The sequence below is a fragment of the Vulpes vulpes genome, chromosome 8, assembly GCF_048418805.1.
Source record: "Vulpes vulpes isolate BD-2025 chromosome 8, VulVul3, whole genome shotgun sequence".
Lineage (NCBI taxonomy): Eukaryota > Metazoa > Chordata > Mammalia > Carnivora > Canidae > Vulpes > Vulpes vulpes.
In genome coordinates, this window is record NC_132787.1 from 88838711 (window position 1) to 88854753 (window position 16043).

Consider the following 16043-nt stretch of genomic DNA (forward strand, 5'->3'; position numbering starts at 1 on the left):
CTCTCTCAAATAAATAACAAAATCTTTTTTTTTAAAGGGGGTAATCATGGAACCCACACCCTCCTTATAACATTGTTATGAGGATTAAGTGACCAGCACATACAACTGAGGCAGGGGTAGGGACAGAGCCTGGAGGCCTAGCCAGCGACAGGCCTCCTGGGACACTATAGGAAGCAGGACACTAACCTGAACACAACCCACACGAGGATTTACACATGGGGATACCACAACCTGGCTGCATGTTGAGAGGAGGGACGCTCTGAGGTCTAGAGAACAGGTCCTCTGCCTCCTTCCTAGACGGGACCTTCCTAATAAGGGGGAGGAGGCTCTTGATAAGCATGGAAGATAAAAAAAACAAGTTAAGTAACCTGCCCAAGACCAGAATTGGTGTGTGGCAAACGAGTCTGTCCACCACAAAGCCGTGCCCTTTCGAAAATGCTGCCACCACAAGGGCCACAGGAGGCTTCAGCCCAGGAGTGAAATCACTGGAGACTGCAAACTCAGAGCAGACGTTGGCTTGGAGCAAGCTTTCCTCGGCCAAAGCTCAAACAAAGCAGAGCAGATTCAGGCCAAAGCCCCAGCTCCACGCATTGCGGGGCCCGGGCACCTGGCAAAGGGGTCGAGTAGGGTTGGAATCCAGGCTGTGCTCTGCTTTCCAGGCTGTGCGCGCTCAAGAAGGGACAATCTCGTGCTCACGATAGGGCTGCTGCTGACCAAGCCATGCCCCCGTGAGCACGGTGTACCCAGAAGAGCTGGGACATTTTTCTGATTCACACAAAGGTACTCTATGGGCTAGTGGGAGTCATGCTTGCAAAGAAGAAATGGATCATAGTTTCTCAAAAACTGTTTTATGTACAAACCTGCCTCATTTTAGTCAAAACTAAAGATTATCTTGTGGTAAAATGGGAATTATTTTTAACAAGCAGATTATCAAAAAATGTTAAAGGTCCGTGAGGATTATTGGATTACTGGGGGGTCTAAGATAGTGGGTGGTTCAACTCCATGCCAGGAGGTTGACTGGAAGGCTGGGGCGAGGGGCTTCGGGGATGCTCACCGGACAGACGTTCTGTGATATCAAGCACCGCACGGCCACTCAGGAAACGCACCCGGCCAGCAAAGGCTTGTAGGAGGCAAAGGTTGTCTGGAAGAGAAGGAGAGTGTCAGCGGCCATGCTGTGGCCTGAGCGTTGGTACCCGTTGTCCAGCGTCAGGTACCCGCAATACCCAATGGAGAAAGAGGCCTGTCGGGGAGCTGAACTAAATTTCCTGAGTCACAATGGGGTGTTTAGGGAAGACTGAGTGGCCTGGTATAGTTAACTGGCTCCCAAACAGGTTGCACTTACTCCCACACATCTGGTTCCTCCTGTTTGCGCTTCCTCAAAATTGTTGAGTCTGAGGGGCAGCGGGGGAAGAGGGTTTGCCCACAGTCCTGGGCAAATCAGGATGGTTGGTCACCCTATGAGGGGCAGAAGCTTCTTGCTGGCTCTATTTGGGCCAGAGGAGGGAACTTGCAGGGGATGCGTATTAGCTCTCAATAGTATATATCTAAAACCTCCCTGTGTGACACTGAGGCCCAGATGGCACACTTGTAAAGACAGGAGACTTTATCCTCCACATGCCAAACCCACTCTTCAGGAGTTTTAGGGGAAAGGGGGATTATTAACCTGTAAAAAAAAATTATCGGGCAGCTGGGTGGCTCAGGGGTTTAGCACCACCTTCAACCCAGGGTGTGATCCTGGAGGCCTGGGATCGAGTCCCATGTCGGGTTCCCTGCATGGAGCCTGCTTCTCCCTCTGCCTGTGTCTTTGCCTCTCTCTCTCTCTCTGTGCTTCTCATTAATAAATAAATAAAATCTAAATAAATAAATAAATAAATAAATAAATAAATAATAAAAATAAAATTAAAAAAAAATTATCCTAGCACCCCCCACACCCATTCTAGTCACACCCAGCCCCCAGACATGCTGGTGGTGGGGCCTGAAGACTGGGGACCTCCCCATTTGGATGTTCAAAGAGTGTTCATCAGAATGAACCACTGATGGTGAAATCACAGGCAAATAGGGTGGGGAATGCTTGGGGGATAAAGAAGCCCTCTGGCATTCCTCAATTGTCTTTCTAAAGCCACTTCCGGCAGGATCTCATAGGTGCTGAATTTAGAAACCATTCTTTCTTCCCCATTCTGGCTGACCTCTCCTGGTTTCTCAGACTATTAAACTTGAAGTCCTGCATTCTTCACAGAAACACACAAGGTGAGGAAAGTAGCCCTTTACCTGAGAAAGACGTGCTCACGTAGACAATACACACCCAGCTCCCAACGCTGCCACAGCAGCCCCAGCCTAACTCCATTGGAGGTAGTGCAAATAACAAAGCCACTTTTCAGGGATGTGGCTGTGGGGCCTGCCTGCACCTGTCATGGAGGTCTGTAGGGGTGTGACCACAGGCACCCCCAGAAAGTGCATCCTGGGGTCCCAGGGACTGACCCACTCAAGGCCAGATTTCCCTTAGCAGGGGACAGAGATTAGAGACACACCTGAGGAAGTCTTTCTAGACAAGTTCCACCTCCTCTGAGTCCCTTGAATACTTCAGCATCCCCCCGGATATGCAATCAAAGCTTCACTGCCCTCCCCACCTCCCCGGAACAATTCTAGCTAAGAGTTCATGCTCCCCTTCCTCTTCCTCTGAGAGCTGTAAGGGACACAGGAGAAAATGTACACATGTACATCACACACATCCCTGCTGCTTGCAAAACTCCATCCATAAGGCAAGAGTCTTTAAAATAATCTGTTCTGGGCAATAAAAGATCCAGCCTCTAGAATATGGCAGTTAGCAAGAAGTGGTCTCAGGGTGTCTTGGGAAATCTGAATTGTGTAAGAATAGGTTTTTAGATCAATGTCACCTGCATTACTGTTTCCAGGTGCTTCTGTTGGCCAACTCCCATCATTAGCCATGAGCTCACCTCCAAGGACAAGGACTTCTGTCTCCTTGCTCTCCCCAGCAACACTTGGTCCAGGACATTTTCTGGACACAGCTGGACCTCCCCCTCCTGGCAGCTGACATGGCCTCCCAGAGCCAGAGAGAGGTTTAGAACTTAGGAGATGCTTGAAAAATGTATATGCAGTGGACATCTGTGCCAGACTGTGCTCCCCTGTGCCTGGTATACAACAGGTGCTCAATAAATACTCGAGGCCTACAGAGAGTGCTAAAGCAGAGGCATTAAGCATGCCTGAGCCGGTTTATAAACCCCAGAGCTCTACACCCCAACTAGCTGGCCTCCCTTCCTCTGTCTGCTTTCGTAGTGATGGCTCACCTTCCAGGTCACTCCCAGGTTTAATGAGAGGCAGGAAAGTATATGTTGAAGGGTGTGGGCTCTGAGTGCAGATCGCCTGGACTAAATTCTGGCTCTTCCACATTTCTCTCTGTTAAAGGACAAAACTTCCTATACCTTAGTTTACCCATCTGTAAGAAGAGGATAATACTCCTGTCTTCCTCTTAGAGCTGCTCCCATGTTATGATGCTTGGGGTAGTACCTTGAGTGTATAATTACTAAGTATCAGTTATTGTTGCTACTGTTTACTATTATTACTCAAAAATGCTCCAAAAGCCCAGCAGCCTGAATGGAGGAAAGATCATTAAGAGGCCAGAATTTGACTTTCGAAACCTTAAAATCCATGTTCTATTAGCCTGGGTCTTTGGTAGGCTCCTCTCCTGTACCACAAGGAAGGCAGAGCTGACCCTGGTGCTGCCTGCATACAAGGACAAGCAAAGGCATGGGAAGTAGAGAAAACAGTTACAAGCTAGCAGGCCACACACTCTGCCCTCCCTGGGCCCTGCCATCCCTCTCTGCAAGGGGGCAGAGGTCTACAGGGCCTCTCACCTGTCCCATGCAGCCAAACCCTAAAGCCACCAGGCCATGTCATCCTGGGGCTACTGGGAGGTCAAAGAATAACTTTTTTTAAAAGTGGAAATAGTATGGTAGCTTGGATGGTGACAGCAAAGAAACTGGGGTCCGGGTGGGCTCTCGACAATAAGCACAGGACTCTGAATCATGATATGTCACACAGCCCCCCAAAATGAGGTCCGTTCATCACAGGAAAAGTGAGCATGATCCACTTAAACAGAAAAATGCAAGCTACGGTCCAGGCATAGGACAGAGCTATTAAAAGTGACTCAAGTGTGTAATCATATGTAAATGCTTGTGCTCTGCTTTTTTTAAAGGCAGGATGCAAATTTAAAATGTGTAATATAATCATGACTCTATAAAAGTACAGAAAAAAATATCTAGCATGAAAAATGACAAATGTTAATAACAGTCTCTTCCAGAAGTTTAGACCAAAAATGAGGGGCTTTCAATTTTTTCCTTTCCAATGCTTTGTATTTTCTATTTTCTCAATAATGTATAAGTATGACTTTTACGTGGTGGAAAATAAACTTCATATTTTTAAGTTAAGTAGGAAGGCTGCATGATAGCGTGAAAAACTGGTTAAACGAAAGAAGCAAAGTCTAAATTGTATTTACATTACGATCTTTAACCAGGGAAATTTGTACACATGTCGACAAGAAAAAGAAGAGAGATTTTTAAGCAGTTGGTATATTAGAGGAGCACCATGGATGAATCTCTAAATGCCCCAAACAATACCATGTTGGTCATATGATTTATATAAGGTAATGAATTTAGAGTCTGCAGAACAAACTAGCAAAAGCCGATCTGAAGCTGACCATTTCCGAGCTTATCTGCTCTCTCCAGCATTGGCTGGGGGCTGTACTAAATTAAGAAAACCCCTTTTGACTATTTGGTCTGACGGGGTTGGGGGGCAGGAGGCGGGACTATCAGCAGCCTGATGTTTTAATTAGTGAAGTTTCTTCTGTAGCTAACCCAGTAACAGGGCCCAAAGACAGAACCAGCCAGTCTTCTCAGGGATTGCCTCGATCCCTAGGGTAACTCCCCTAGGAGGGGCCTTAGGATGCTGAGGGTGGATTGGAGCCACCAGTCTCTACCTGGGTGAAATGGAAAGGAAGATTCACACCCCTTCTCTTCTGCCCCTCCTGCCCCAGTCTCTGCTTCTTCCACCCAATTCCCTGGGACAGTGGGAAGCTTAGTTACTTGCATCCATTTCTCCTCCTGCAGGTTGGACTCAGACCATTCCAGGCAGATGAGAACCATTCCCAGAGAGAGCCTGATTCTGCCCTAGGGACGCCTTGGCAGCGATGAATTCTTACTGGCAATCTAAACCCCTCCACTTTTGCCCTTCACGGACATAGAAATCACCCAGTCACTTCATAGTTAAAAACACTTCCAGGGGCGCCTGGGTGGCTCAGTTGGTTAAGTGTCTCCCTTTGGCTCAGGTCATGATCCCTGGGTTCTAGGATGGAGTCCCCCTTTACACTCCCTCCTCAGCAGGGAGTCTGCTTCTCTCTCACCCTCTGCTGTTCCCCCACTTGTGTTTTCTCTCTCTCTCTCTCTCTCTCTCTCTCTCTCTCTCTCCCTCTCTCTCTCTCAAATGAATATATCAAACATCTAGGGGGGAAAAAAAGCCAAAACACTTCCAAAGCCAAGGTTGCTCATTGGGCAGAGTGGATATGGCTCCTAGCACAGCCATGTGGCCCCAAGAGCCCACTGCTGCACCTGCTCAAAAATGACCTGGAACAAGACCCCGTGCTCCAACCTTTGGGTCCCATAGGAGCATTTTGCCAGGGGTTTACTGGGCTCCTTCCAACTCTTTGAGGCCAAGAACATTCCATTCCAGCCTAACAGTGACCTAGGGACTAAAGAGGAAAATAGTGCCCTTCACACCAGCCTTCATTCTCCCCACGTCAGATCCTGTGGCTGATGGGCCAAAGGGGGCATCATCAGCCATTCCCAAGGAGACCCAGTCCCAGGAGGAAAGGACAATTCTAGGCATCTTCCTAGCTGCAACCTGCCTCAAGGTGTAGTCAGATCACAGAAGCAGGCCAGCTCTAGGCCCTCTTTCCAGGATGTCCAGCCCAGGTAGGTACAGCAAGGCCCCAGGTACAGAAGGCCTGAGTCTTGTGACAATGCAAGACACTAGATTCTGCAGCCCAAAGCTCCAGAGCCCCAGTGTGCTCTAGAAGGACGGCCCATGGCAGAAAGTGGAAAACTATGACACCTGGAGAGGAAAGGGTTAAAAGTGTCCCTCCCCGACAAGGGTGCTTAGCCTCTTCAAATAGCTGAAGCCTATTTTGCTTGGTGCAGGTTTTCCCAATAAATCCAGGGCCCGCAGTGATTTACCAAGAGCCTTGGTTATTGGCAACAGCAATCTCACTTACCCAGAGCCGTGCTGAGAACAAGCCGTAATTTAAAGCTGGATTTATATTGTTTGTTCTACAGCAACAAACTCAGCAAATCATAAATTCCCTTTGAGATGAAGAGAGGAAATTGACAGTATTTATGAACTCAAAAGGCAGAGAAGGACCTGACCAGCCCTTTCATTTGTAACTGAAACTGCTTCTGGAAGCTCCAGCCAAGGACACGGCTGCCACCCCTCCCCAGGGAGCTGGGCTCCCGCAGGGTGTGGACACTGGGAGGGGTGGGGTGCCTGGCGTGTCTGTGGCCTCACCAAGGGGATGCTCTGTGGGTCCTAAAGGCAGGACGTGGCTCTGTGCTCATGGGGACATACAGCCACAAGGCCAGCACAGGTGGTTCTCAGATCATGAGCTTCCTGCATTGTGGCAAGAGTGGTTCCTCTGGTCTGGGCGTGACGGTACTCATGTGCTATGTCCCACACACATCTGTGCTTCACTCTGTGCCCTAGACACCCAGATATCACCCTCTAATCATCTAGGAAAGGAATGAACAACGGAAGTAGATGCACCCCAAATCCCACCTAATTTTGGTGAACCAAGATGTGTTAGTACGAAGCACAGACGAACTGGGAGCTCTCGCCATTCTTGACGTCTCACCCACAGCTCCTTTTTCCCCTTTCATGCCACCCCCCCAACCCTTCCCACTCCTCACCGCAAATTCCTCCCACCCTGAACCCTGGCCCCAAACAGTCTTCCTCAGTGGCAACTCTTGTCCACTTCACACTCAAAAGCCAAGGGGATCCCAGCCCAACCCCTATGCCAGACAATTAAGGTGGCCTGCTTGGGCCCGCCCACTCATCCACTCTGTCCTCTCCAGCAGGCTTACTCTGCTGTCTCAGCACCAACCTGCCTGGTCCTCGTACAAGCCGCCCCCACTGCTATCATCTCTACAACTAGAAAAAAATCACTAGCGGTGCTTCCAGCTTCTTCCTGGCAATCCTGACTTATTTTCCCTTCAGTTCCCTGTTGGCTCAATCACTACAGTACGGTGTGACCCTGGGTGAGTCATTTCTGTCACACATACTAGGAGGAAGCAGGACTAGATCATCTACACATCTCCCCCGCTCCAACTCTGGTGCATGTGACATGGAAAAGCCTGCCAACCAGCTTCTGGGCTGCCCACCCCTGTCCTACCCAGCCTCCAGGGAAACATTTGGCCTGAGAGCCCCCAGTGCCTATCAGCACTCTGCTGATTCCTGGCTGGACAGGTGAGCCCACCCTGGGGTGGGCTCAAGGAACAAGCCCGCTGCCCACCAGAGCCAAACAGGGCTGAGGCAGGAGGCTCACCCAGGCTCTCAATCATGGCATCCAGTGCAGTCACGGCAGCGGCATAAATCCCGGAGTTCTTGGAGTTGAGATTGTCTGCAACAGCAATGATGATGGAGAGCAGCATGGGGTGTAAGCTTTCCTTGAGGAGGGGGATCATCTTGGCAAGGGACTCCAGTGCCCACTGGTTCACTTTCTTGTTGGAATCCTGAAGCCTTGGGGTGAAAGCATCAAAGACCTATTGAGGGAACAGAAACCGAGAGCCCATGGGAACCCAGGCTGGGCAGGAGCCCCACAGCCCAACCAACCACCCTTGGCAAGGGTTCCTCCTGCCTCCCTGACAGGGGCATCTAACCCATGCCAGAACATTATCAGTGATGAGGGTCTCACCTCCTCAAAAGGGGAGGATGCCAAGAGAGGGAGGAAACAGCCACATATTGAGCACTCAGTGTGTCAAAGCATCTAGAGCATCTCGTCAGGCACCCTGCACTCGCAGGGAATGGTCTTAGTCCATGAAGCAGGGGTTCCCATCCTCAACTTATCATTCAAAACAAAACAAAAACTGAGGCAGAAAGAGGTTAGGTGATTTGCCCCAGATCACACAGCTAGTAAGGAACTTGGCTGGATGCCCTGGTCTGCTGACTTCGAGCCTGTGTCTTAACTCGCTGCTACATGGCTTGGCATCAGCAGCCTCAATCCTAGAAGAAGCAGGCATCTTCCCTGGTTTCCAGCCCATGAAAGCACGGCCTGTGCTTGCTCCCAATATACCCATCCAAATATCCTGGCCCAGTCTCCGGGCCAACCACATGCTCTGCCCCCAACACATCATGTGCATGGCTAGACCAGGAGCAGCCCTCAGACGTGGCATCCTCTACCTCTACCTTCCTCCCCAAAAATCTGCCAAAGAGCTGGGTGATGCCCAGGACATCTCTGGGTGGTCCGCAGGTGCCTTATCCCCTCAGCTACTTCCAGGCAGTCTCGTGTTACCAAGGCAACTGGATAGCAGGTGCTTCTCAGGCTCCCTTTACCCTGAGGGATCTAGCACAATGTCCAACTCTGTCCTGAGTTTTCCAGATTGAAGTTGCACCCACCGGGAAGAGACAGGCGGGAGGGCAGGGATGAGGCAGTGCTCACCTGGACCAGGTTGGCGGTGATAAGCTCTGGCCTGGCCTTGCAGTGCTCAAGGAGCCGCCCCACGCCTTCCATCCGAGACTGGTACTCTTTTGCCTCCAGCAGCCGCATCAGCTCCCGAAGCTGCTTGGTCACTTCCAGGCCACCACGCACAGAGGAGTGGAGCCCCTCCAGCCGAGGGCCGTTGGAGCTGAGCCTGAGTGAGAGGAACTTCTGACCCGGGCAGCCCCGGAGGATGGACGCACCTCTTGTCCCATGCCCCCTCCCATGGACAAGAGAGACTGAGACAGGGGATCCCCTGCAGTTAGGCCCACCCCCAGCTTCTCCGCCTACTGCTTGAGGACACTGGCCCTGGGACTCTGGAAATCCTTTTCCTCAGGGGACAACAATAAGGTTGCCTAGAGCCCCATCCTCTTGCCAGCCTCATCCTTCCTGCCTTTCTTTTCTCTTTTCAGAAAGCACGTGAAGAAAGGGGGCCCAGTATGGGAGTCCACAAAAGGACGACGGTGCATTTCATCTAAGAGTGAGGGAAGGGCGCCTGCGTGGCTCAGCTGGTTAAGGGTCTGCCTTCAGCTCAGGTCATGATTCCAGGGTCCTGAGATGGAGCCCCCATCGGGCTCCCTGCTCAGCTGGGAGTCGGCTTCTCCCTTTCCCTCTTCTCATGCTATCTCTCTCTCTCTCTTTCTCTCTCTCTCTCTCCCTCCTTCTCTCTCTCTCATAAATAAATAAATAAACAAACAAACAAACAAACAAATAAATAAATAAATAAATAAATAATCAATCTTTAAAAAAGAGTACCTGGTTCCTTTATCCTAATCCCTGGTTGCCTAGGTCTGGCTCACACTTCTCCAGTGACCAGAGAAATGTTAAGAAGCCCTGCTCCCAGGCAGCCTGGGTGGCTCAGTGGTTTAGCGCTGCCTTCAGCCCAGGGTGTGATCCTGGAGTCCCGAGATCAAGTCCCACATCGGGCTCCCCTCATGGAGCCTGCTTCTCCCTCTGCCTGTGTCTCTGCCTCTCTCTCTCCCTCTCTCATGAATAAATAAATAAAATATTAAAAAAAAAAAAAAAAGAAGAAGAAGCAGCAGCCCTGCTCCCTTCTGCTAAGAGCATGGGCCTATGGTTTCCCCTGGCCCAGTCCAGGCAGCATGAGAACAGTTCCATTCAGGACTCCTACCCCCACACCCAGCTCAGAACTAGGCTTTTTGAGCTCAGGCCCTACACCAAAGTCCCCTCTGGCAGAGCCCAATATCATCCATTTTGTCATTCCCTCCTACACTCCATGCTGCTTGCCTACCAAGTGTCAAGAGCTATGGTGGGCACTAAGGACAATCAGACAAGAGACACCTTCCTTGCCTTCAGGAGCTCAGAGACCAAAGGGAGACGGATAAGTCAAGGGGCTGACAGAGGACTGAGAAACAGAGAACACAGGGTGTCTGAGAGAGCCTCTGGGATAAGATAACAGTCATCTGAATCTTGTGGAATCTGGTAGAAAAAATAGGCATGTTCCAGATGCAAGGGATGCAGCATAAGCAAAGGTAGGGGACAGAACATGGGGGGAGGGATCGGCCAGGGAGCAGGAGCTGCTCTGGTCTGTATGGGAGAGAGCAGGAAGCTAATCTGGAGCTGGTTGATATTGGGGGCGGTGGGGGCTGCCCTGGGCGCCTGTGAGAGTTCAGATGTAGCCCTCCCTGAGCACCATAGAAGAATTCTGAGTTTCAGGCACATCAATGACCAGGGGGTTTCTGCTTGGTTTCTAGCTCCTCCCAGCACGCACCCTCTAGCCTCTCTGCCCATTCCCTCTCCTCTGCCTTTGTCCCACAGCTGCCTCTAAATTCATCCTAGGCCACCCTGATGGCGACAGGATGTGCTGCTTGAAGTGGATGGAGAAACGCTGAGCTCATGCAGATGGTCCAGCCAGCAACATGCCCTGCCCGGACTACTGGAATTCACCCCCTCGGCATGACTACTGGATGGCAAGTATGTTCAAATCGTAGGATTTGGTCTCCCTGAGCTTTGGGTGGGGAAATTCACCCATGAGTGCTGCTACCCAACTAGGTCTCCACCGTAGCCTGGATCCACACAGCCTCAGAACCACTACCCCTGGCCCAGGGCAAGTGGCCCATCTCTGTTGGCAGCCTTGGATGTGGAGCCCCAGGGAGACAAGAGCAGCCATACCCATCTTCTCCAGGCAGCCCATTCTCACACAACACCAGACTCCTCGACACCTTGCGGCCCTTGGCAGATAGAAGTCCATCACCATCTTCCATTCCCTTGAAAAAGGGAACACAAAACATGAGCCAAAGGGGTGGCCCTCTGGGAACTGCCAGCCACTCCAGGCTAGATCATAATGAGAGGAATAACCCCTTCCACCTGGCAGGGCTTCAGAGGGTACGACCAAGCATTCCAGACCATTGGTACTCAGGGCAGGGATCAAGATCCCCATTTAACAGGAGACAGTGTGGACACCCAGGTGGCTCAAGGGACACCGGCAGAGAGGGACAGAGCCAGGTCCGAGCACAGGGGAAGGAAATCACATTTATTCCACCTGCCAGGAGTTGTGCACGAAATGGAACCTCTGGAGTGCACACCCCACTCCCCTGACTGGCTTGGCTCTGACCTTCCACCCCACCCCCCTCACCCTCCACCTGCTCAGGCCACTAACTTACCCGCTGCTTAATAGCTGCCATGACCTTCCGTAAGTCGTGAGATGGGAGGCTCTGCTTCAGAAATGCATCAAACTTCGTATTTGACATCAAGATATTCACCATCTTCCGGCCATAAAACCTGCCACAGGAGAAAGAGAGGGATGAAGAAACAGCCACAGAAATGCATCATAAATCTGTTCTGCAGATTTACAGGAGTTTTCTAATTGTAGTAAAAGAGTTTTTAATACTTTTTTCCAATTAAGACAATAATCGTTAATTAAGACAGTTAAAAACTAGATTCATAAAAAGAATAAACATCATCCGTAGCCCCATTACCAAGGAAAGACTATTAGATTTTTACATATTTTCTTATGGTCTTTTAGACACATACACATTTTTGTTGGTATCAGAATATATATAAAACTTGCCTCTGACTTTTTTCACTTTACCATTAATCATCCCATGTCATCCTTTTTAGTAAATTCATAATATTCCATTGGATGACTATACCAAAATATACTTAACTTCTTCTAGTATGGGGCATCTGGAAGTCTGAGAAAGGGTACAAGGGCCAGTAAGGGAAGAAATGGTCAGCTCTACCCAGCGAACAGCGGTGAGTGGGGGAGGAAATCAAAGAGGGCTTCATGGAAGAGGAGATCCTTAGATTCGCATTGAGAAGAGGAGTAAGAGTCCATAAGTGGGATGGGATTAGGGAGTAAGGGGGCAGGGGTTGGTCACTTCAGGATCCATAATACAGTCTGACACATCAGTAGGCATGTGGTTGGAAAACAGCAGGCAGGGCCTGGATGCAGGATAGGAAAGAGAGAAGGTAGGACCCAATTTCTGGAAATGTGAAGGAGTTGGGCTTTAGCCCTCAGACCATGGGAAAGTGTGAAATGACCAGATTTGAACTTTATGAAAATGTCCCTGGCAGCAGTGTGGTGAACGTCTCTCTCTGGTGACAAGGGCCACCATGATAGCCCAAACAAGACATGATGAAGTCCTGAAATAAGGCTGTAGAGTGGGAGGAGGAAGGGATGGTCAGATTCAGGACCTGCTAAGAAAACTGCAGGGTAGGGTAGTTGATCAGAGGTGGAGCAAGAATCATCTACAATCTCATATTTCACTCAACCCAAGACTCTACTGATTGTAAAATGCACCATTGATTCCTTTTCCACTGAGCAAAAACAGAAATAGAAAACACTGGCAACTTCCAGTGCCTTTAATGACACTGCCCCATGTGGGGAGGCACCCCTTTCATGTATTATCTCAGAAATCAAGGTAACATTACTTGCAGGTGGTGCCCTTCCTTCCGTAGGCTGGGTAAACCACTGGGTGGTTGCCTGGTAAGAAAATGTGGAATTTTGGTCACTCCTTCCATGACTGTTTGCATTAATATCTAATTTATGTCCCATCACTCTATCTCCATGCCTCTTCTCATACACTATAACTTTTCATTTCAACGCTGAATAATAGAGTAATATTTCTAAGACATTTTCAGGAGCAATTAAACTCAACAAGTCCCCGCAGAGCACCCATGGTGACTTCTTAAAATAAATATAAAAGGCTAACAAGCAAAGAAAGGCTCATAGTTTAGTTTCTACAATGCAAACCATAATTCAAAGGTTTATGCCACGAGCAATAAGGACCAAGTTCAAAAATGTGCAGAGAGTAAAACCCAAATCAAAATTGCTGCCTGGCCAGCAGCAACTGTGAGATGCCTCTGATCGTAAGATATTAAAATGTGGGAGAAATTGTGTGTCTTAGAGTCAATGACGTATGAAGGTCCTCATTTATCATCTTAGATGACTCAGTAAATAATAATGACTTCTAACAATAGAGGGAACACAGGCTTGGGGAGAAGGCAGAGGGCTCATTTAGGGACAGTCTGCACCAAAGACGACAGCAGGACATCTGACAGTGGTGATGGGTCCTCCAGAAGCATTGGAGGTAGAGCACTGGTGCTCAGACAAGGGGTGGCCTGGAGGGAGACCCTAGGAAGCATCAGGTTGCTGTGACTGGACCCACAGAAGTAGTGATGGTGCTCAGGAAAGTTGTAAGAGGAGAAGAAGCTTGAAGACACTCCTGCAGCCATCTCTATCCAGAGGGCAGGCAGGCCAAGAGGTGGCCATAGAGGAAGAGGGGAACCAGGGAGTGCAGTGCCATGGACGCTGAAAGCACGGGGGCCCTGACTGAAGATGGAGTGTAGTCAACACTGGCAACGTAAGAGAAGTCAGGATGGAGGGGGCATTTCCAGCTGGAGAGAATTAAATTTTTATTTCCATCCCCCTACCAACAAATAAAAACAAATCAACCAAAACCTTCTAGTTCTCCACCAATATTCCTCATTTCAGTAAATGACACTATCATTTATCCAATTGTTCATTTTAAAAACCCAAGCATCATCTTTGATTTCTCTTTGAAAGCCTCACCACCCACATCCTGTTGGCTCTGCCTTCAAGACACCCCAATCCAGCTCTCCCTCCCGTCTGCTGGCCTCCAGCACCCCTGGCGGGGACTGGGGGAGTAACCATCTGTCTCATGTCCCTCCTCCACCCAGGCCCCCTCCCCTACTATCAATTCTCTAATGAGCAGCCAGAAAGATTTTTTTCAAAAAAATCAAGAAGGCAGCAAGCATTTAAAGACACACAAACTCTAGTAATCAGGGGGAAAAGCACTCTGAAACAATAATGAGATGGCACTTTTACCCATTAGATCAATACAAATTAGAACTCCAGATACTGCAAGGTCGCGAGGACATAGGCAGTGGCGCCGTGGGAGGGAGGCCGAGGGGCACAGCATGCTCAAGGGCTCCCCACAGGGCTCGAGCTGCATCAGTGGACATGCGCCCCTGACCACAGTCCTGCCCCCTGGCCATATTCCCAGACACTCTCCCTGGGCTCCACGGGGGGAGCACGTGTGAGCATGGTACGCGGAGCAGGGCTGCCGTGGGGGGGATGAACCTCAGACTGTCAGCTATGAGAGCACAGGCTGGAGCACAACACAGAACATAGGGAGGACAGACCCGGCGGAGCGGTACCGGATGTGGTGTGTCTCCAGATCTGGCCATAACGTCCTAGGAACCAAGGAATGTGACGATGGGCTGACTGGGCCCTAATCCTAGCTTTCCAAGACAGTTAATCGGATTCTTTTTTTTAATAGCAATATTAAAATACTTTTTTTTCCTTACTTTTTAAAGATTGCATTTATTTACTTGAGAGAGAGCACACAAGCAGGGGGAGCAGAGAGGGAGAGGGAGCAGCAGGCTCCCTGCTGAGCAGGACTCTATCCAAGGACTCCGGGATCTCGACCTGAGCCAAAGCCAGGCGCTCAGCAGACTGAGCCACCCAGGCCCCTCAGTTAATTGGGTTCTATCACTCTCCTGCTTAACACCATTGCGTATCTCCTCACACTCCTACTAAAAATCCTCTGGTGGCTTCCCGTCCCACACCAGCCAAAATCCTGACTCCTGACCACTGCCTGAGGGTCCCTGCCTGGCCTGGCCCTGCCCTGTCGGCCTCATCGCCTGTCCACACTGCCCCACTCACTGGCTGCCACACAGCCCAGCCTTCCTCTTCCCAGAACACCAAGCGAATTCCCATCCGGGGGGCCTTTGTATGTTTCCTTTGCCTGGGACGCTCACACCCCAGACCCCCAATGAGTTGGCTCCTGCTGGCCCATCAGTTCTCAGCTCCAATGTTACTCTCCAGAAAGATCTCCCGTGACACTCCATCAAAGTAGGCACCACCCCATTCTCCACCTTGGTGTTTTTCTTGCTGCATCCCTTATCTGTAACCTGAAATGATCACACTAATTTATTTGTTTATTTTCTGTCTATCCCTACCTACAAGGGGTGAGCTCCAGGACAGTAGAGGCCTAATTTTTCTCATTCACTGTCCTGTCTGGAATAATGAAGAGTGACCTCTGTGCGCTATCCTTGAAAGGAATGAATGCTCTTTCAGAGGCTGGAGCTGGGATGGGTCAGAAACAAGAGAGAGAGAGCAGCGGTGAGAGAAGGAGAACCGGAGGCGGGGAGCTCTGCGCATTCCTACAGGCCCAGCTATGCGGGTGGAGACAGATGGATGCTGGCCATAAAGGACGGACACAGCCTCAGCCTGTCTGGCTGTCCCTCCCGTGACCCCAGGAAAGCTGAGCTGTGTGGGCCAGGGCTCTCAGGGCTGGCTGGTCACCTTATCTGCCCTGGGCTGGCAGGTAGGCAGCCCCCAGGCCCCCTGGCCCTGCATCACCTGGTGTCCTGGTTAGAATCCTGGGCCAGCCTCACCAGGTTGTGCACCAGCATCTCTGTGCTATCCCTGGTGCCTGAGAGAAGCTTCTCAGCACCTATCTGCTCCAGGACGACTGAGAGGTGCTCGGCAGTACATTTCCGGACTGAGGGGTTTCGGTGGCTGAAAAAAAATACATCACAGTCAAGGGGTCAGACAAGGAATGGAGTGCGGGGTCCCTAGACTGCTGCACATGGATCTATAATTGTGCACCCACATTTCATGCCGTGATGGGCTCTGAAATCTGTCTCATATGGGCTACAGGGAATCTTCAAGGGAAGAGCAGTCACATCCTGCTCATAGAGCCCAGGATGACAACGATAAGCAGGAGAAGGAGGAAGGAGCCCTAAAGCCATGTGGTGCTCCCCACATGTTCACGTGCTCACCACCTCTGGGCCT

The 16043-nt window shown here is 50.2% G+C and overlaps 1 protein-coding gene across 12 annotated transcripts in view; it reads right to left on the reverse strand.

Annotated features, from left to right (window-relative positions):
- TOGARAM2 (TOG array regulator of axonemal microtubules 2) overlaps positions 1 to 16043 on the reverse strand; it is a 62214-nt gene that overhangs the window by 3957 nt on the left and 42214 nt on the right. For 10 of the 12 annotated variants that reach the window (XM_026015979.2, XM_072767407.1, XM_072767404.1 and 7 more), the window contains 6 exons: positions 15609 to 15767; positions 11383 to 11500; positions 10892 to 10986; positions 8720 to 8912; positions 7607 to 7823; positions 1055 to 1141 (listed from right to left, as the gene is read on the reverse strand). In XM_026015979.2, the coding sequence (XP_025871764.2) occupies positions 1055 to 1141; positions 7607 to 7823; positions 8720 to 8912; positions 10892 to 10986; positions 11383 to 11500; positions 15609 to 15767 (869 nt within the window). The remainder of the gene's footprint in view (positions 1 to 1054; positions 1142 to 7606; positions 7824 to 8719; positions 8913 to 10891; positions 10987 to 11382; positions 11501 to 15608; positions 15768 to 16043) is intronic. The other 2 variants (XR_012003194.1, XR_012003195.1) reach the window with 1 other exon arrangement.